General features: G+C 36.1%; 1 protein-coding gene across 1 annotated transcript in view; it reads left to right on the plus strand.

Moving 5' to 3' along the window:
- The first annotated feature begins 993 nt into the window (after nt 1-993).
- The window catches only part of ift81 (intraflagellar transport 81 homolog), an 18,211-nt gene continuing 3,413 nt past the window's right edge, over nt 994-15,791 (plus strand). Inside the window, exons 1-16 of the mRNA XM_016534569.1 lie at nt 994-1,137; nt 1,431-1,534; nt 1,755-1,935; nt 2,839-2,928; nt 3,011-3,076; nt 3,532-3,642; nt 3,778-3,862; nt 4,256-4,419; nt 5,339-5,434; nt 6,583-6,729; nt 10,441-10,590; nt 12,586-12,714; nt 13,479-13,568; nt 13,691-13,777; nt 14,429-14,500; nt 14,587-14,672. Of these exons, the coding sequence (XP_016390055.1) occupies nt 994-1,137; nt 1,431-1,534; nt 1,755-1,935; nt 2,839-2,928; nt 3,011-3,076; nt 3,532-3,642; nt 3,778-3,862; nt 4,256-4,419; nt 5,339-5,434; nt 6,583-6,729; nt 10,441-10,590; nt 12,586-12,714; nt 13,479-13,568; nt 13,691-13,777; nt 14,429-14,500; nt 14,587-14,672 (1,802 nt within the window). The remainder of the gene's footprint in view (nt 1,138-1,430; nt 1,535-1,754; nt 1,936-2,838; nt 2,929-3,010; nt 3,077-3,531; nt 3,643-3,777; nt 3,863-4,255; nt 4,420-5,338; nt 5,435-6,582; nt 6,730-10,440; nt 10,591-12,585; nt 12,715-13,478; nt 13,569-13,690; nt 13,778-14,428; nt 14,501-14,586; nt 14,673-15,791) is intronic.

Consider the following 15,791-nt stretch of genomic DNA (forward strand, 5'->3'; position numbering starts at 1 on the left):
AGAATAAATTCAAGAAAACATTTCTAGCAGTACTTTCTAGATTGAAAACAGTTTTAACAGTTTTATAATAATGTGTATCTTATAACAATTTAATAATAATAATACTTAGTGTTATTATTATTATTATTATTACATAAATATATTAATAATGATGATGATTATGATGATAATAAAAATTGGGACAACGTAAAAAGATAGCTTTCTTCTATAATATAATAGGCCCACCTTTTTATTAAAAACACTAACATTTTAACATTATATTCTGCTTATCATATCATTATGTAGTGTTTGCTTGCATTTAAAAATGGGGGGAGGGGGGGAATTATATATCTTTTCAATGGACCGCCTGAAGTACGGACCTGTAGTTGAACCCCCTGGTTCTAAAGGTAATATTTTAACATTTTAAATACTACTTATATGTTATAAGTTAAGTCTTATTAAGTTTAAGTTAAGTTAAATATATATATATATATAAGTTTAGTCTGTTTATTTAGTAATCAGTAGATATTTGGAACTAAATAAAATAACACCCTAAATAAATAAAAAAATGAAATAAAATGACAAATGAAATAATGATATTATATATCACATTTGAAGTGTTTAAAAAATTGTCCTATAATTGTTTTGCTTATATATAATGATCCTTTATGATATTTTCTTTCAAACAAGTACTAAACCTTTTTTTTCTTTTGCAGTGCAGAAACCATTAAAAGTCTTTTAAAAGACTTTTATTTTAAAAAACAAGAAATCTCTTCAGATGACCAACTTCCTGTTAGCAACCAGGCCTTGTGTGACAACGGTTCCTAGGCAGAATTTGTTGTTGTGTTAGCGGTACACACAGCTACACAGCGTATACAAGTATTTATCATTTTCATTTTGCTAAAGTCAAATAAAAAACGACGTTCTGTGACAGCGCTCGGAGAACTAAGTTATACTTCGATAATTAGCTCGAAAGTTAGCTAACGTTAGTTGAAAACCCACAAACTCTTCAAGATGAGCGAACAGCTCAAATTGATCGTTGAACAGCTGAACAGGGAGCCTTTTAAGAAAAACTTCAATCTCATTACATTTGACTCTCTGGAGCCAATGCAGTTACTGCAGACTATAAATGATGTTCTGGCTGAAATTGATCCAAAGGTGAGTGAAGAAATTATCTTTTAATACAAATTACATCTTTATTAATCCAAATGCAAAGTAAAATAAGTAACCTTATATAAATATAATATAATAAATAACAGTACAGAACAGTATTCTTTGTGTCCCTGTGATCTGTTTTTATTAATTTATTTATTTCATATTACATTACATTTGTATTTTATAAACTGGTGTGTTATACAGACCCTATCTGTCAGGTTTATTTTTATGTTGTGTTCCCTCTAATCGGCTGTTTACACTTTATCTTGTCTCGATCCATTTATCTTTTCTTTCAGCAAGCCATTGATATACGTGAGGAAATGCCTGAGCAGACAGCTAAGAGAATGTTTACTCTTCTTGGGATGCTGAAATACAAACCTCCTGGAGGAATGTCTGAAGTGTAAGATAGAAATAGTGAAAAACTGTACAGAATATGTAAAATAGTGGTCTTAGTACACATGGGTATCATACAGTAGCTTAGCTGGGTGCCAGCCAGGTTTGTTTTCTGGAGAAAGAAACAGAAACCGTAAGATGAAATGGATTCAAAAGTTTTATTTTTGCTCTTGTACTTTTTAAGTTTTAAATGTCTAATCCGCTTTGGAATGTGTATACCTTGACAGAAGCAGTTTTCGTCAGGGTTTGGTGATAGGCAGTAAGCCTGTGGTGCACCCCATCTTGCACTGGCTGTTACAGAGGATTCCAGAGCTGAAGAAGAGAGCGTACCTGGCCAGGTTCCTCGTCAAACTAGAGATTCCTGCTGAGTTTCTCCAAGATGATATCATTGCTGAGACCTTCCACCAGGTATAACTACATTGAACATATGGCTTAAAGGAATAGCTCACCCAAAAATGAAAGATTTCTGAAAATGTATGTATTCACCCTCAGGCAATCCAAGATTCAGATGCGTTTGTTTCTTCATCAGAACAGATTTGGAGAAATTTAGCATTGCATCACTTGTTCACCAATGGATCCTCTGCAGTGAATGGGTGCCGTCAGAATGTCAGAGTCCAAACAGCTGATAAAAACATCACAATAATCCACAACACAACTTCAGACTATCAGTTAATAACTTGTGAAGTGAAAAGCTGTTCAAACTATCATTCTGACGGCACCCATTCACTGCAGAGCATAAATTTCTCCAAGTATGCTCTGATGAAGAAACAAACTCATCCTACATCTTATATGGCCTGAGGGTGAGGAAATGTTTAGCAAATTAAAATTTTTCTAGTTTCTAACTATCTAGTAAACATTGTTTTTTAGATTCTATTCTATTTTCTTCTGTTTTGTTTTCTATAATAGTGTATTCTGGTACTTTACACATGGAGAGTGCGGACTGGTGTCTTTTATAAGTTTACATATATATCATAATATTTTCTTTAATTTATCAGAAATTAAATAACATTTAATTTAAATGTTTATTGCTGGTAAATAATGAAATTATTAGTAAAAAGAGCATATATAGTATTTAGAGGTGGATGAATGAAGTTGTACTTTTAAATTATACATTGTGTACCCATAATCATGGTTGCTTACTTTTTTTCTTTTAAAAGCCTTTCATCACTTGTTGTGAACTTTAAAGCCTTTTTTAGCCCTGTTTGTGGACCTACTATAGATTCTGTTTGTGTGTTTGTGCATCATTTTAGATTAATAGATGTTAATTTTTTTGTGATTTATTCTAATGTTTTCTTTCTATTGTTTTCATAGTATGAGGAGCTGGTGGGGGGATTCAAGAACATCCACAAAGAGTGTGAACAGCTGAAGAGCTCAGGTTTCTCCACCGCTGAGATCCGTCGGGTAAGAAAGCCAGTGTTGCTGAAGTCCCATCTGGTCATGTAGAGTTTTGTATTATATGCACAATAACAATGTGTCGCTGCAGGACATTGTTGCAATGGAGGAGGAGAAGGATCAACTCATAAAAAGGGTGGAGCGGCTTAAAAAGAGGGTAAGAAAGACAGAATCCTATAGAATCTGTTTGTGAAACTAAATAAAATGATGGAATCGCACCTGCAAATACACACATTTGCAGAGAACTATCAAAGTGAAAAGGTGCTGAGGTCACAGTTTAAAAGGCATAAATGGAATAATGAATGCATTTAAATCCACACAAAATAAAAGACCACCACAGCATGTGAAATAAAAATAAAATAGGTTTAGGTTAATTAATTATTTAACAATTATAAAATAATTACTTCTGAAATGTTCATAGCCGCAAAAGTTCTGGAGCTCAAATTGGATCTGAAAATTCCATATACGTGCATGATTGTAACTCCTTGCAAGTCCCAGTTTTAACCATATTCAAATCCACTCCAGACAATTCACTTATTTAGCATAGTAAATGTGAAACAACTGTACTTATTCTGGTTTCGTGGTTTTTGTGATACTATTCTTCTCCACTAGGTGGAGGCAGTGTCAACCCATCAACGCATGCTGGAACTGGCCAGACAGCTAAGAGTGGAAAAAGAAAGAGAAGAATCTCTTGCTCATCAGAAACAGGAGCAGAAGAACCAGGTAGAGACAGTCTGAATACCTGCACAAATACATCATGTCTGAAGAACCTCACTGGAGCTCCATGACCAGTTGTTGAATCAGTTATTGTCTCCTGGACATTCTGATGGCTCAGGCTGTGTTTCATCTCTGGTGTAGCTCTTCCAGGCAGAGCAGAGACTGCAGAGATGTCAGATCCAGCTTAAAGACTTGCAGCAGGCAGCCGCAGATGAAAAGCCAGAGAGTAAGTTGCTATACTTAAAGACACTTGTCCCAGAATCACTCAGAGTTTAAGCATGGGTCATGGGTTCGATTCCCAGTGCACACCCATACTAAAAAAAATTTATGTGAGTGATTTAAACAAAAAAAACGTATATTTCAATGATGATTTTGATTAGTTTTTTTTTAACCTTTAGTCACTCAAACCTTGTTTTACACATCTTTCAAGGAATTATTCATAGTGCATTTATTTCTTGTGTTCTCACATTGCAAGTTTCAAAACTCCACAACAGTTTTTTTATGATGTCCACTGAATCTTATTACACTCTCACTGCAATAGACAAGTGTTGTGGCACAGAGCAAGATCACTTTAGTACTTTTATTTGTAAAGATAACATGCATGTAATACTAATCACAGGCCTTATGAAGAGACTCGAGGAGGACATTAAGTTCAACTCCTACATGGTGTCTGAGAAGCTGCCCAGAGAGCTGGAGAACATGAGAAAGGTGGTGCAGTACTTCCAGAAGGTGGCGTCTGAGCCTGCTTTGGGCCAAGCAGAACTGAGGGAGCTGGAGGACAAGGTCAGTCAGTGTACATGGATGTGACTCTTAATGTTAAAGTTTGAACAAAGAACAGTATAAAACATGTAGGCGTGATCCTTCAGAAATGATTTTAATATGCTGATCCTTTGGTTAAGAAACATTTCTTATTATTATCAGTGTTGAAAACAGTTGTGCTGTTTAAAGAAAGTGTGTAAACAGCTATACAGCTTTTTTCGTGATTCTTTGATGAATAGAAAGTTCAAAAGAACAGCATTTATTTAGAATAGAACATTTTTGTTACATTATAGATGTTTTTACTGTCAATTTTGATTAATTTAATGCATCTTTGCTGTATTTTTCTTTTACTGTCCCTGCAACTTTTGAATGTCCTGTAGATACAGTGGTGGCCAAAATTATTAGAACACTAGTATTTTCACCAAAAACAATGTGCAAGTGCACCTAGGGCAAAAGCTGCTAAAGCTGCTCAACAAATGTTGATTTAATTTAGTTAATAGAAGTTAATTAATAAAGAAAATCTATTTATTATTTTTGACAGCATCCTCATTTTACAGCATTTTTACACAAGTGCCTAAAACTTTTAACAGCACTGTAGCTTTGCAGGGAGGTCTCTTGAAGCATCTTGGAGACGTTGCCACAGTTCTTCTGGATTTAGTCTGTCTCAGTTTCTTCTGTTTCTTCATGTCATTCCAGACAGACTGGATGATGATGAGATCAGATCTCTGTGTGGAGCACTGGCTGTTGTCAGACAAAAATCTCACTGGATTATTACAATTAATGGCAAAAGGAATGTTTGGAAATGTAAACTGATATTTCCTACTGACGCACTACAGCAAAAGATAGAAATAACTGACTTCAAACCATTTTTAGCTGGTGAAAATACTAGTGTTCTAATAATTTTAGCCACCACTGTAGTAATGAACTGTCTTTTGTTCATTAGATCAGAGAAACCAACACAGAGATCAACCATCTGATTGAGAAGAGGATGATGCGTAACGACCCAATGGATGATAAACTCTCTTTGTTCAGACAGCAGGTAAGGTGTCATCTCTGTTTTTTTCTCTCATCACTTACTTGACTTTGCTTGAACAGGTGTTGTTCTTTTTTATCTGAGAGGTGGGATTTCTGCCCAAACTTTATTTTGCGGGCAATCTTTATTCATGCAGCGTTGAGTACGGTGTGATTTAGTATTTGCCCCTTAAGCCCTTTGAAGCCCAGCGTGCCCAGAATGGAGAAACAGAGTATAGATGACCATGTGGCGTTCGTACCCGTGTGGAGAGAGGATGCACTTGTCCTGCATATCTTTTGAACTTGAAAGAATGTTTGATGTTCTCTGATTTGCTAATACAACAATGTGCATTTCTTTCATATGTAGTTGCCAGATGTCCATTATTATAGCCTATTAAACGGCTCTCTTGATTCTGATTGGTCAGCGGCAGCATTCTGATGGACAACAAGACTGAATAATTAACCTTTGTCCCAGGCAACTGATCTTCCTACTACAGACAGTGGTTTCCAAAGGTCTATGGGACCATTGACAGTTTTTGCATTTAAAAATGTGAAATGTTGGGCAGTGGAATGGAAAAAAAGGTCTAGATATGTGTTTTTTAAAAGGCAAACTTCTTTTTACAGTCCTCTGTGTTCGAATGCCTTGTCAAACAAGCCGTCTAGCACATGTTTACATAGAAAAACAATGTTAAAGCAGTGCAGTAGAACACAAAAATGCATTCTAAAACCATCACGAGTGAGAATTCTTCTGTTTTGCATAATTTCTTTTTTTCATGACAAATTGCATTTGTTTATCAGCATGGCAATTTGGGTGAAAAGTTTCATTTAAAAATACACATGAATTTCAGAATGTCTTAGTGTTGAGTTTGGCCCACTTTTGCTTGAATGTGCTCCAGCATGATTTAATATTTTCCAGAGAGCATCTTGTGCGCATCTTCAATAAAAGAAAGTGAAGAATCGTACTTAAAAAAACAAAAAACAAATTCATAGTTTCATTTTTATTAATATTTAAACAAAAACAAAAAATATATAAAAAACTAAACTTAAATTAAAATGAAAACTTTCTATTTATATCCTTGTTAAAATTTGAATTAAGAAAATGTGGGAGTCAATAAACCAGCAAAAAGTTATTTAAAAATAAATACATTTGTGTAAAAAGTACATTTGTGTGTTTAGGCTGCTATTATAGTCCGTAAGAAGGAAACCAAGGTGGAGGAGTTGCAGGAGGCCCGTGAGGAGTTGGCAGCTGTGGAGAGAGAAATGAACATGAAGAGCAGTCAGGCACGAGAGCGGGGTGGAGCAGAGCTGATCCGTGGAGATGAGGTACTGAAAACACACAGTCACTATCCACAACACATAGAAACACAGCTGTTCATCCTGTTCTGTTTAGAAATATTACAACATTTGTTGTGTTAAAACTACTATAATAACCAGTTAGATCACTTTACTTTTTGCAATGTACCTAAATGATCAGAATTTGCTTGTTTCGTGTATCATAGAAAACCAAATATGCAAGGCATAAAAACATACAGTATGTACACTTAAAGGATAAGTTTGCAGATTTTCAACCAGCTTTGTATTGTTTCAATGGCAGTTGTATATGTAAATGAACTACTTTGTGTTATTTGTAGCATTTATTTGTCAGGAAAAGTCAGCCAGATGCACGTTTTGCACCATCAGGTGGAATTTTGCAGATTTTTGACAACTCCAGGGCTTTTATTTTAAAACTATAGATCACACTTCTGCATTTTGTTTATTCCTATTTGGATGGACAGAAGAATGGCACCAAAATCAAAAGTTTTTGTCAAAAGAGAACACCACTGTCCTTTTTCTCTTTTTTTCTGGTCATGTTTTTATTGCATTCTATTTTAAACCGTTTTTCAGGTTTCTATAGCATAGACAGGCAAGTGTTTAATAAAAGCCCATCTTGCCAGCAGTGAATTACCCCTTTATGCAGCACTGCTCCAAAAGAGCAGGTGACAGTTATGTCATCTGGCTCGAACTTTCTCACACTGGCCCCGGAGCCAGAGCTGTAATGTTTTTTTCCCAGGAGATTTCCCGGAGTAACTGTCAGTGATGAACAGGCCTGTGTCTGTTTCTGAGACCTGTGAACTATCCTGCCATCACTTTTTGCTGTCTGTATGCATTTTTTTTTTTTACAAGCAGACGTTCCATTCCCTGGCTGGCCTTGGGCAGAGATATTGGCAGGACCGAGCAGATAGAGCGGCACCCTGGCTAAAATAGCCACCATCCCTCCCCCAATTCTGGACTTCCTGCGATTTTATCAGCCTCTCCATGATAACATGCACTTCTGTCCATGGCTCATCCAACCGTGAACTGCAGCAGCCAAGTGATGGATAGCTGAAACTATAGAGAGAGTGTGTGTCTATAGATGTGATAGGGATGTGCAAGTCTGAGCCTCTGAAATAGATAATAACCAAGTATGGTCAACTTGTGGCACAATGTAGAGGGAAACAGAAGGGAAGAATGGCTTTTGGTGCAGTGAGAGACCCAGCTATCACTCAAAATTAACTTAAACACAGATAATGGGGAGGGGGGAACAGAGTTCCATGTTCCTAGGGTTAGGGTTAGGATTTCTAAATGGGATTTCTAACTTTTTCTGCTGATTTCTAAAATTAATTTTAAAAAATGAGTTATGAGTTAACAAACATTTTAAAAGGAATTCAGAAGATGATTTTTTTTAGTACAATATTTGAAAGCAACAGAGTTAGATAAGTTGGAGGCAGTTCAATACAAATTCAGCTCAGTTGACAGCACTTGTGGTATTATGGTAGTTACAACAAAAAATAATTTCTACTTAACCCTCTTTTTCTTTAAAAAAGTAAAAATCCTGGTGTGAGACACTTAAGGCTCAGGTTTACTTATTTTTTCGTGTTCTACTCAGTCTCGCACACAGGTGCGCACACAAACCTCTTTTCACAATGAGCATGGATGGACGTTTTCGGCTCGTTCTTTTAAAATGCTCAAATCACTCGAAGATGCATTGTTGAGATGAAGTGGAACATGGAGGAGAAGTATGCTTTTGGCTTTAAAGTACAATGAAAGTAAACTCTTAGGTCAGAGTTCAACAAACATGAATATTACAAGTTCAAGTTTGGTGAACTCTGACCTACGAGTTTACTTTCATTACTTACAGACGTGATCAATAGAAGAACAATACATCACAGTTTGACAAATTTTAAAGCTACAGATTTTGCAGTGTTGCAGGAAAGTGGAGTAGAGTGTATGTATGTATAGTAGTAGTAGTAGTAGTAGTAAATCTTTATTTGTCCCTTCACAGGGCAATTCATACAGCATCAACCTCACAAACAGACAAAAGTTTATAAGACATCGTGACAAAATGATGAATGCATGTGTGTGTATTTATATATACATAATATATATACACAGTACACATACATATATTATGTATGTTGTCTGTTGAGCTTAACATAAATTGAACCCGTAAGAAAGCATTTAAATGCTCATGTGTTACTGTTTCAATTGTTTGCAGTGAAGGAACTTGAGAACACAGCGAGGCATTATTGCAGCTCCCCTCCCAAACCGCACCAACCTTGTCTGCCCTTGCTGTCCCAAAATACACAAAGCATAAACTCTCACACACAATCTCTGCGTGCCCCAAGTGACATACGGCACATTGTGTGATTTCTGAGTTTGCTCTCCGGTGCCCCTCAACATTTATAGCCATTGGCAGTACTGAGAGAAGAATAGCCTGAGCGAACGAGCTGCCAAATGAAGATGTTTTTTGTCCCTCTGGCTGCATGTCTGCGGTCTCAGGTTTCTTTTGTTGAGATCCACTGAGATGTCCCAGCGGCACTCTGGTTTGCCCCTTCTTCACACCCACTCATTCCTCAGAGCTGTTTTCTCCTAGAGACTCTCACCTTACCGGAGATGGAGCCAAGGCCACAATGTTCCCCTGACTTTGTCTCATTGCATCCCTTAACCCTGTACATGTACATGCAGCGCAGGTGGTGTTTGCATGTCAGTACCATTTTCCTATTTGAGACCGTGGCTTTGCTTTGTTTGTAGTCATTAGTGAGACACAGTCACTCAACCAGGGCTCATTGTGTGTTGTGATCTGTTTATCCCTTCTGAAATATCCTGTCACATTTTCTCATTGCACAGCAGATTCTACTGACTCTGTTGTATGGAATTGGATTTCCTTTTTCACTTATTGAGTGTCCATGTTATTGTCTACATACAAGTATTCACTGTCCATAATTTCTAAGTACTTGCTGTTAATTAAGTTTTTATGTTTTTTTTTTTAAATATTTAATGAGTAGTTGACATGAAATAGACATATTTTTTGGTAATGTCCTGCTGTGTGACATGCTATGCTTCATACATACTTCAAGATGAGTCCTCTGCACAATCTGACTTTGTTGCAACTTAGAATTAAACGGCTGGTCTCGTCTGGTCAGAGGAGAACGGCACACTATTTCACTACACTATAATGTAGAAACTTCAATTTTCTGTAAAGCTGCTTTGCAGTGATTTGCATCGTGAAAAGCGCTATACAAATAAACTTGAATTGAATTGAAAACTATTTTGACACACTATTTCCCTGTTTAATACTGTAAAGTTGCTTTGACACAATCTGCATTGTAAAAAGGGCTATATAAATAACGGTGACTTGACATAAAACAATTTTAAACCGCATTTCACACGTTTTTAATAATTATTATGCATGTGGATTTGATGACCTAAAATTAATCTATGATTAATTGCGAAACTACTTGAGTGCTTATGTCTTTAAAAAGTCATTTTTCACACCACAGGAGCATTTAAAATTAACTAGTGAAGGCAAAAAGGAGATTCAAATAGTGAAAACTTGCAAAAATGAGTATGCCCATTGCCCATACTTAATTTTTCCTAGATATTTTTTTTTTTTTTTTTCTTGTCCCTTTTTACTTTATTGTCCTTTTCATTTTATTATTGTTGGGTTTTCTTTTCAGTTTTTATTGTATTTTTTTCATGTCTTAAGATTCTTTGTGTTTTTATCCTGTTTTTTAGTTTAAGCGATATGTGGCCAAGATGCGTGGCAAGAGCAGCACTTATAAGAAGAAACGCCAGGAGATCGCTGAGCTGAAGGTGGAGTATGGTGTTCTACAGAGGACTCAAGAAATCCTGAGAGAGCGACACACAGCTGGACAACAGCAGCTGGTAAACACATTTATCCATCATTCTGTCATTCTCTCTGTCCACGAGGTCTATTAACGTTGATATTTTGTTCAAATGTTTTTTGAAACTTTCAAATAAGTGTTTTTCAAGCCAAACTTTACAACTTGCTTCATTCTCAAATGTATTTCTTTCATTTCAATTTATTTTAATTCCACCTCCTTACATTCAATTCCAAACTGCAATTCTGCGTCCTGTTTATTACACCAATTCAAATTCAAGAATTGGACCTTTGTTCTTCAAACATCACTGGTGTTTTAGCTTGTGTCTATCAGCGTATCATTTCACCATCTTATACGCACTGGTACATAATCTACCTTCCCTGTACCCGTCCCTGTCTATTCAAATTGCATTAACGCTGAAGTTACAGCACCTTCCTGGAAATGACTTCACACCTCTGAACCCTCCCAGTCTCTGACTTGCTAAAAGCCCATTTGACGCAGAAAGGCTGAGCTTGGGCTATTTATGATCCCGGCATTTGCTCCCTGTCTGCGTCCTATGCTGTTATTTTTTGAGTAGGGGAATTTTCCTATTCCATTTTGTGGTTGGTTGCACGAGCCTGGGCCACCCCTCCTTTTGGCACCTGATCTTCTCAAACGGCCTGGGCATCAGTCAAACCCCCGCCAACGCACTCGTTCCACATGTCGTGTCATGTGCAAAGTGCATCTCTATCAAGAGCATTACAAATGCATCAGCCTATAAAATATGTCCTCACGTCTTGTACCCAATAGAAATGAAGGATTAACATGATATAGGTAGAATTACATTCATTGATTACAGTGATAAAAAAAAGTTATCAGTATTGGTAATTTACTAATCTGTGCTCCTTCAATAGTGACATACCAAGTGCTTACCAAACTAAACTGAAACTGACCACAGAGCCCAAACAAATCGAATTGTGAAAGGGTTGTACCACTACACCCATAATATTTGCAAAGTTCTTCATTTTCCCTGACTAGTCCAAAATGTCTAGATGAAGCTAAATTGAGTTGAGCCGTACTGAAGTGTCTAAATGTGATTAGTCATGTAATCTCCCCAGAAATAATGCTCAGCACATTTTTGTCCTATTATAAAACCCATAGCCGTTAGTTTCAGCTTGACCTGTGAAGTTCCCTCTGTATAAAGAAAATAAAGTGCTTTGCACTGCGATTTATGGCTTTGAGTTCTGGCTGTCTGTACAGACACGACCCTTCAGAAAGTGTTTGAACATTACACTGTCACTGCAGACACATCCTATGGAAGCTTGTTTCCACCACGGGATAAAGAATTATAGGTTTATATCTCATAATTTGGACGATTTCTTTAGATATAAACACAGAATTGCAGGAAAAAAAAGTCCGAAATGTGAGAAACAAACTCAGTAATTACCTTTATTTTTTTATTCTGTGGCAGAAACAGGCTTCTGTAACATCCAACATTTATGTTATAGATAAAACTACATTCACAGTTATTTCATATTTTAGAATATCAAAATACAATCATCACTTTCTAATGCAATAACCAGAATATTCATTAGCATATAATGTAAGACGGTACTTGTTTTTATCCATCTAGATGTGATCGTATTGCTATTGGCTGCCTGTGATATCATCGGTTAATGTAATTTTAGTCACAAAAGCAGACATGAAAAGTCATTTAAGAGGCAGAGACCATTATGACATTTTGATGAAATATAATGAAAAGATTTTATTTTGGAACAACATGTTCTGATGAATCATGCACATTGACCAGGGACATTTATTATGGAAGTAAATAGGGTCAATTTTGATTTCATTATAAGATTGTCGCTACAAACGTTGGCTAATATGGTTCAGATCTTGTTTGATTTGTGGGCTGAAATTATGCAGCTCGCCGTTTTTCAGTAACATTGATTGTTTACTGTATGCAAATAATCAAGCATTTCAGTAAGTAATCTAATCAAATTGACAAGGCGAATAAACATTTGTTCTATTTATGCTTTGTTTGTGTTCTGGTGCTCAGCAATCTCTGGAGGCTCAGCGGGGGATCTCGGGCTACAGCGATACTCAGGAAGAGCTGGAGAGAGTCTCCGCTATTAAGAGCGAGCTGGACGAGATGAAGGGACGAACACTGGACGATATGTCTGAAATGGTGAGCTGGGCCAGGCAGATTGGAGAATGATGCACTAGTTCTGATCTTGAAATGTGTTGCTTTCTCCAAATGTTCTGTTCTGTGTTTTGGGAGACTGTCCATATGCATATGACTGGGGAACGTTAATGAGTTCATAAACTTTCTAGAGGAGTTTATTTTGCCACAGGAGTGCACAGTTTGTCTGATACAACTCCCTATTGACACCCAAGATAATCAGACATAAACAGAATGTCAGTAGAAGTGATTTGGGCAGGTTCAGTTGTTTATAAAGCACCATTCTTGTAAAGAAGAAAGTGCTAATAAAGTGTTAAACTCTTTTTGATAGATAATAATGGTAATTTTACCGGTAACACTTTAGTATAGGGACCAATTCTCACTATTAACTAGTTGCTTATTAGCATGCCTATTATTAACATATTGGCTGTTTAGTAGTACTTATAAAGCACATATTCTGCATGACCATATTCTACATACCTAATCCTACCCAATACCTAAACTTAACTCTACCATACTAACTATTAATAAGCAGCAAATTAGGTGTTTATTGAGCCAAAAGTCATAGTTAATGGTTTGTTAATGGTGAAAATTTGACCTTAAAATAAAGTGTGACCAATTTCCCAAACATGCTTTTTTTATTAAAATACCGTATATTAAAAAAATACTAAAACTCTTGTGGATAAGTTTCTTTAACTCACTCATTTGTATGCATTTGGTTGATTCACTCTCGGGTCATCATCTGTCATGAAGATTTGTGTTTATTTCAGGTAAAGAAGCTGAATTCGGTGATAGCAGAGAAGAAGTCTGCTCTATCTCCTCTGATAAAGGACCTGAGAGCTTTGAGACAGGAACACGCGGTGAGTGACTGTTTCGCATCAAGCAAGATACTGAAGATACAATCACTATCAACTACGAAGAGCCAATCAGCATATCAGCTATGTCAGAATTGCATTCTCTTTTGTTTTGCTTGTTAAAACAGGAGCTCGCTCCAGAGTTTGAGCAAAAGAAGGCTCAGTATGACACCTGTGCTGCAGGACTGGAGAGCAACAGGTCCAAGTTGGAACAGGTATTATGGGGCTCTACCAGGGTTTTGTAACATTGATACTGAATTGAGAGTTTCTTTAAAAAAAATAAAATAAAATAAATAAATAAATATATATATTATATTATAAATATATGTAAATTTAATTCTCTATAAACTTACATAATTTAATTGTATGTAATAAAATAACTTTAATTTTATACACTATGGGGGAACAGCACTTCTTTTCCCAGAATGTTGTTTTTTTTAATCAAAATTAAAATGAGAATTTTTTTCATGTTTTAAAAATGGAGCCAAACAATATTAAAGCATAAAATTATATTTAATTAATAAATAATATTACATTATGAATAAATAAATAACAAACACACACACACACACACATATATTGGAAAAATTAAATGTATAGTCCTTTCTGATTTTTGTATATAGATATCCAAACAACATTAAGCAGGCTTATAACTCAGAAATAAAATTTGTTGAATTTATTTGAACCTCAATTATTCTTCCTCTTAGTCCAGTTCAGATTCAATTTTAGCATTCTGTGGATGTTCAAATTCTAACTCAAATTCAAAGACAGCCAACCTTGGTCTCAACTTGACTGTTTTAGCATCTTATGAAATAATATTGAATATACAAGAGCAGGCAGTGATTTAATGTCCTGATGTTATACAGGAAGTGAGGATGCTCAGGGAAGAGACGGCACAGGAAGAAAGCCGATATCATCACATTAACTGCATGAGAGAGGTAAAAACCATCTTCCTCTTAGACATCAGAGATTTCTAGTCCTGTGGTTTTCTTTCACTCTCTCCTCCCCGAACTCTCTTTCACAGATTATTGAGAGTCAAATGGAGAGGGCAGCAGATCAGAGTAAGATCAATCAGTCAATGGACTTACAGGTGCGGAGGACGGCTCTCAGGTAAGAAACTGAAGATATATCTGCTATAGATAAACCTAAAAGCTCCAGTGAAAAGACAGACGTGTACACACCACATGAATTCATGCTTCATAACTGACAAACAAATGATTCCTGAGAGACTCTTTTGAGCTGGCAGCTCTCAGCACGCCTGCCTGCCTACTGCTCAGAATGGTTGTTTTTGTCATGTCTTTTGTTTCAGTTATGCTTCAAGTATCTATTCACCCATTCCTGATCCATGCAGCCTACACATTCGAAAAGTTTAGCAGAATTTCTGCTAAATGTGGAGGCGGGCGATAGCCTTGTGGTTTAGGATTTAAGCTGTTAACACAAAGGTTGCAGGTTCTATCCTAAGTAGGAGCGACTCAGGAATTGGAGAACTGCTATAATCATAAATCATAAGTTATTTTACCATTGTCAGATTAGATCTGTTTTTCTTCCAAGCAATGCAATAAAAGTTTATTTGGGTAACTGTTCAATAGAAAATAACTAAATGTGACATTTAAATGGATATAGTTCACCCCAAAAATGGATGAATGAATGCTGTTATTTATTCAACCTAAAGTCATCCAAACCAGTGTAATAAACGAAAACTAAAAATGTAAAAGAAAAATTTTTTTTTTACGTTAAATGAAATGAATTTAATGTTAACAGAAATTTAAAAAATAGCTTGTAAAATAGCTTAAAAAAAAAAAAGCTATGTAAATAGCTATAACTGAAACTTAAAGGGGTCATATGACGTTGCTAAAAAGAACATTATGTTGTGTATTTGTAATGCACTGTGTTTATGCGGTTTAAGGTTAAAAAAACATTATTTTCCACATAATGTACATTATTGTTGCTCCTCTATGCCCCGCCTTTCTGAAACGCGTTGATTTTTACAAAGCTCATCATTCTGAAAAGTGAGGTATACGCTAATTGGCCGGCTATCCAGTGCATTGTGATTGGCTGAATACCTCAAGCGTGTGATGGAAATGTTACGCCCCTTAACATACTGTGATGCCCTGTGTCCCGGCGCGACAAGACAAAAACAATAAAACCCATTACAAACGAGGCATTTGTTGCATCCAGTGGGGACATAATTACTGATTATAATGACTTATACTGTCTTTTTACGCGTTG

Source organism: Sinocyclocheilus rhinocerous, unplaced genomic scaffold (assembly GCF_001515625.1).
Source record: "Sinocyclocheilus rhinocerous isolate Xijiao unplaced genomic scaffold, SAMN03320098_v1.1 scaffold785, whole genome shotgun sequence".
In the NCBI taxonomy this organism is placed as follows: Eukaryota; Metazoa; Chordata; class Actinopteri; order Cypriniformes; family Cyprinidae; genus Sinocyclocheilus; species Sinocyclocheilus rhinocerous.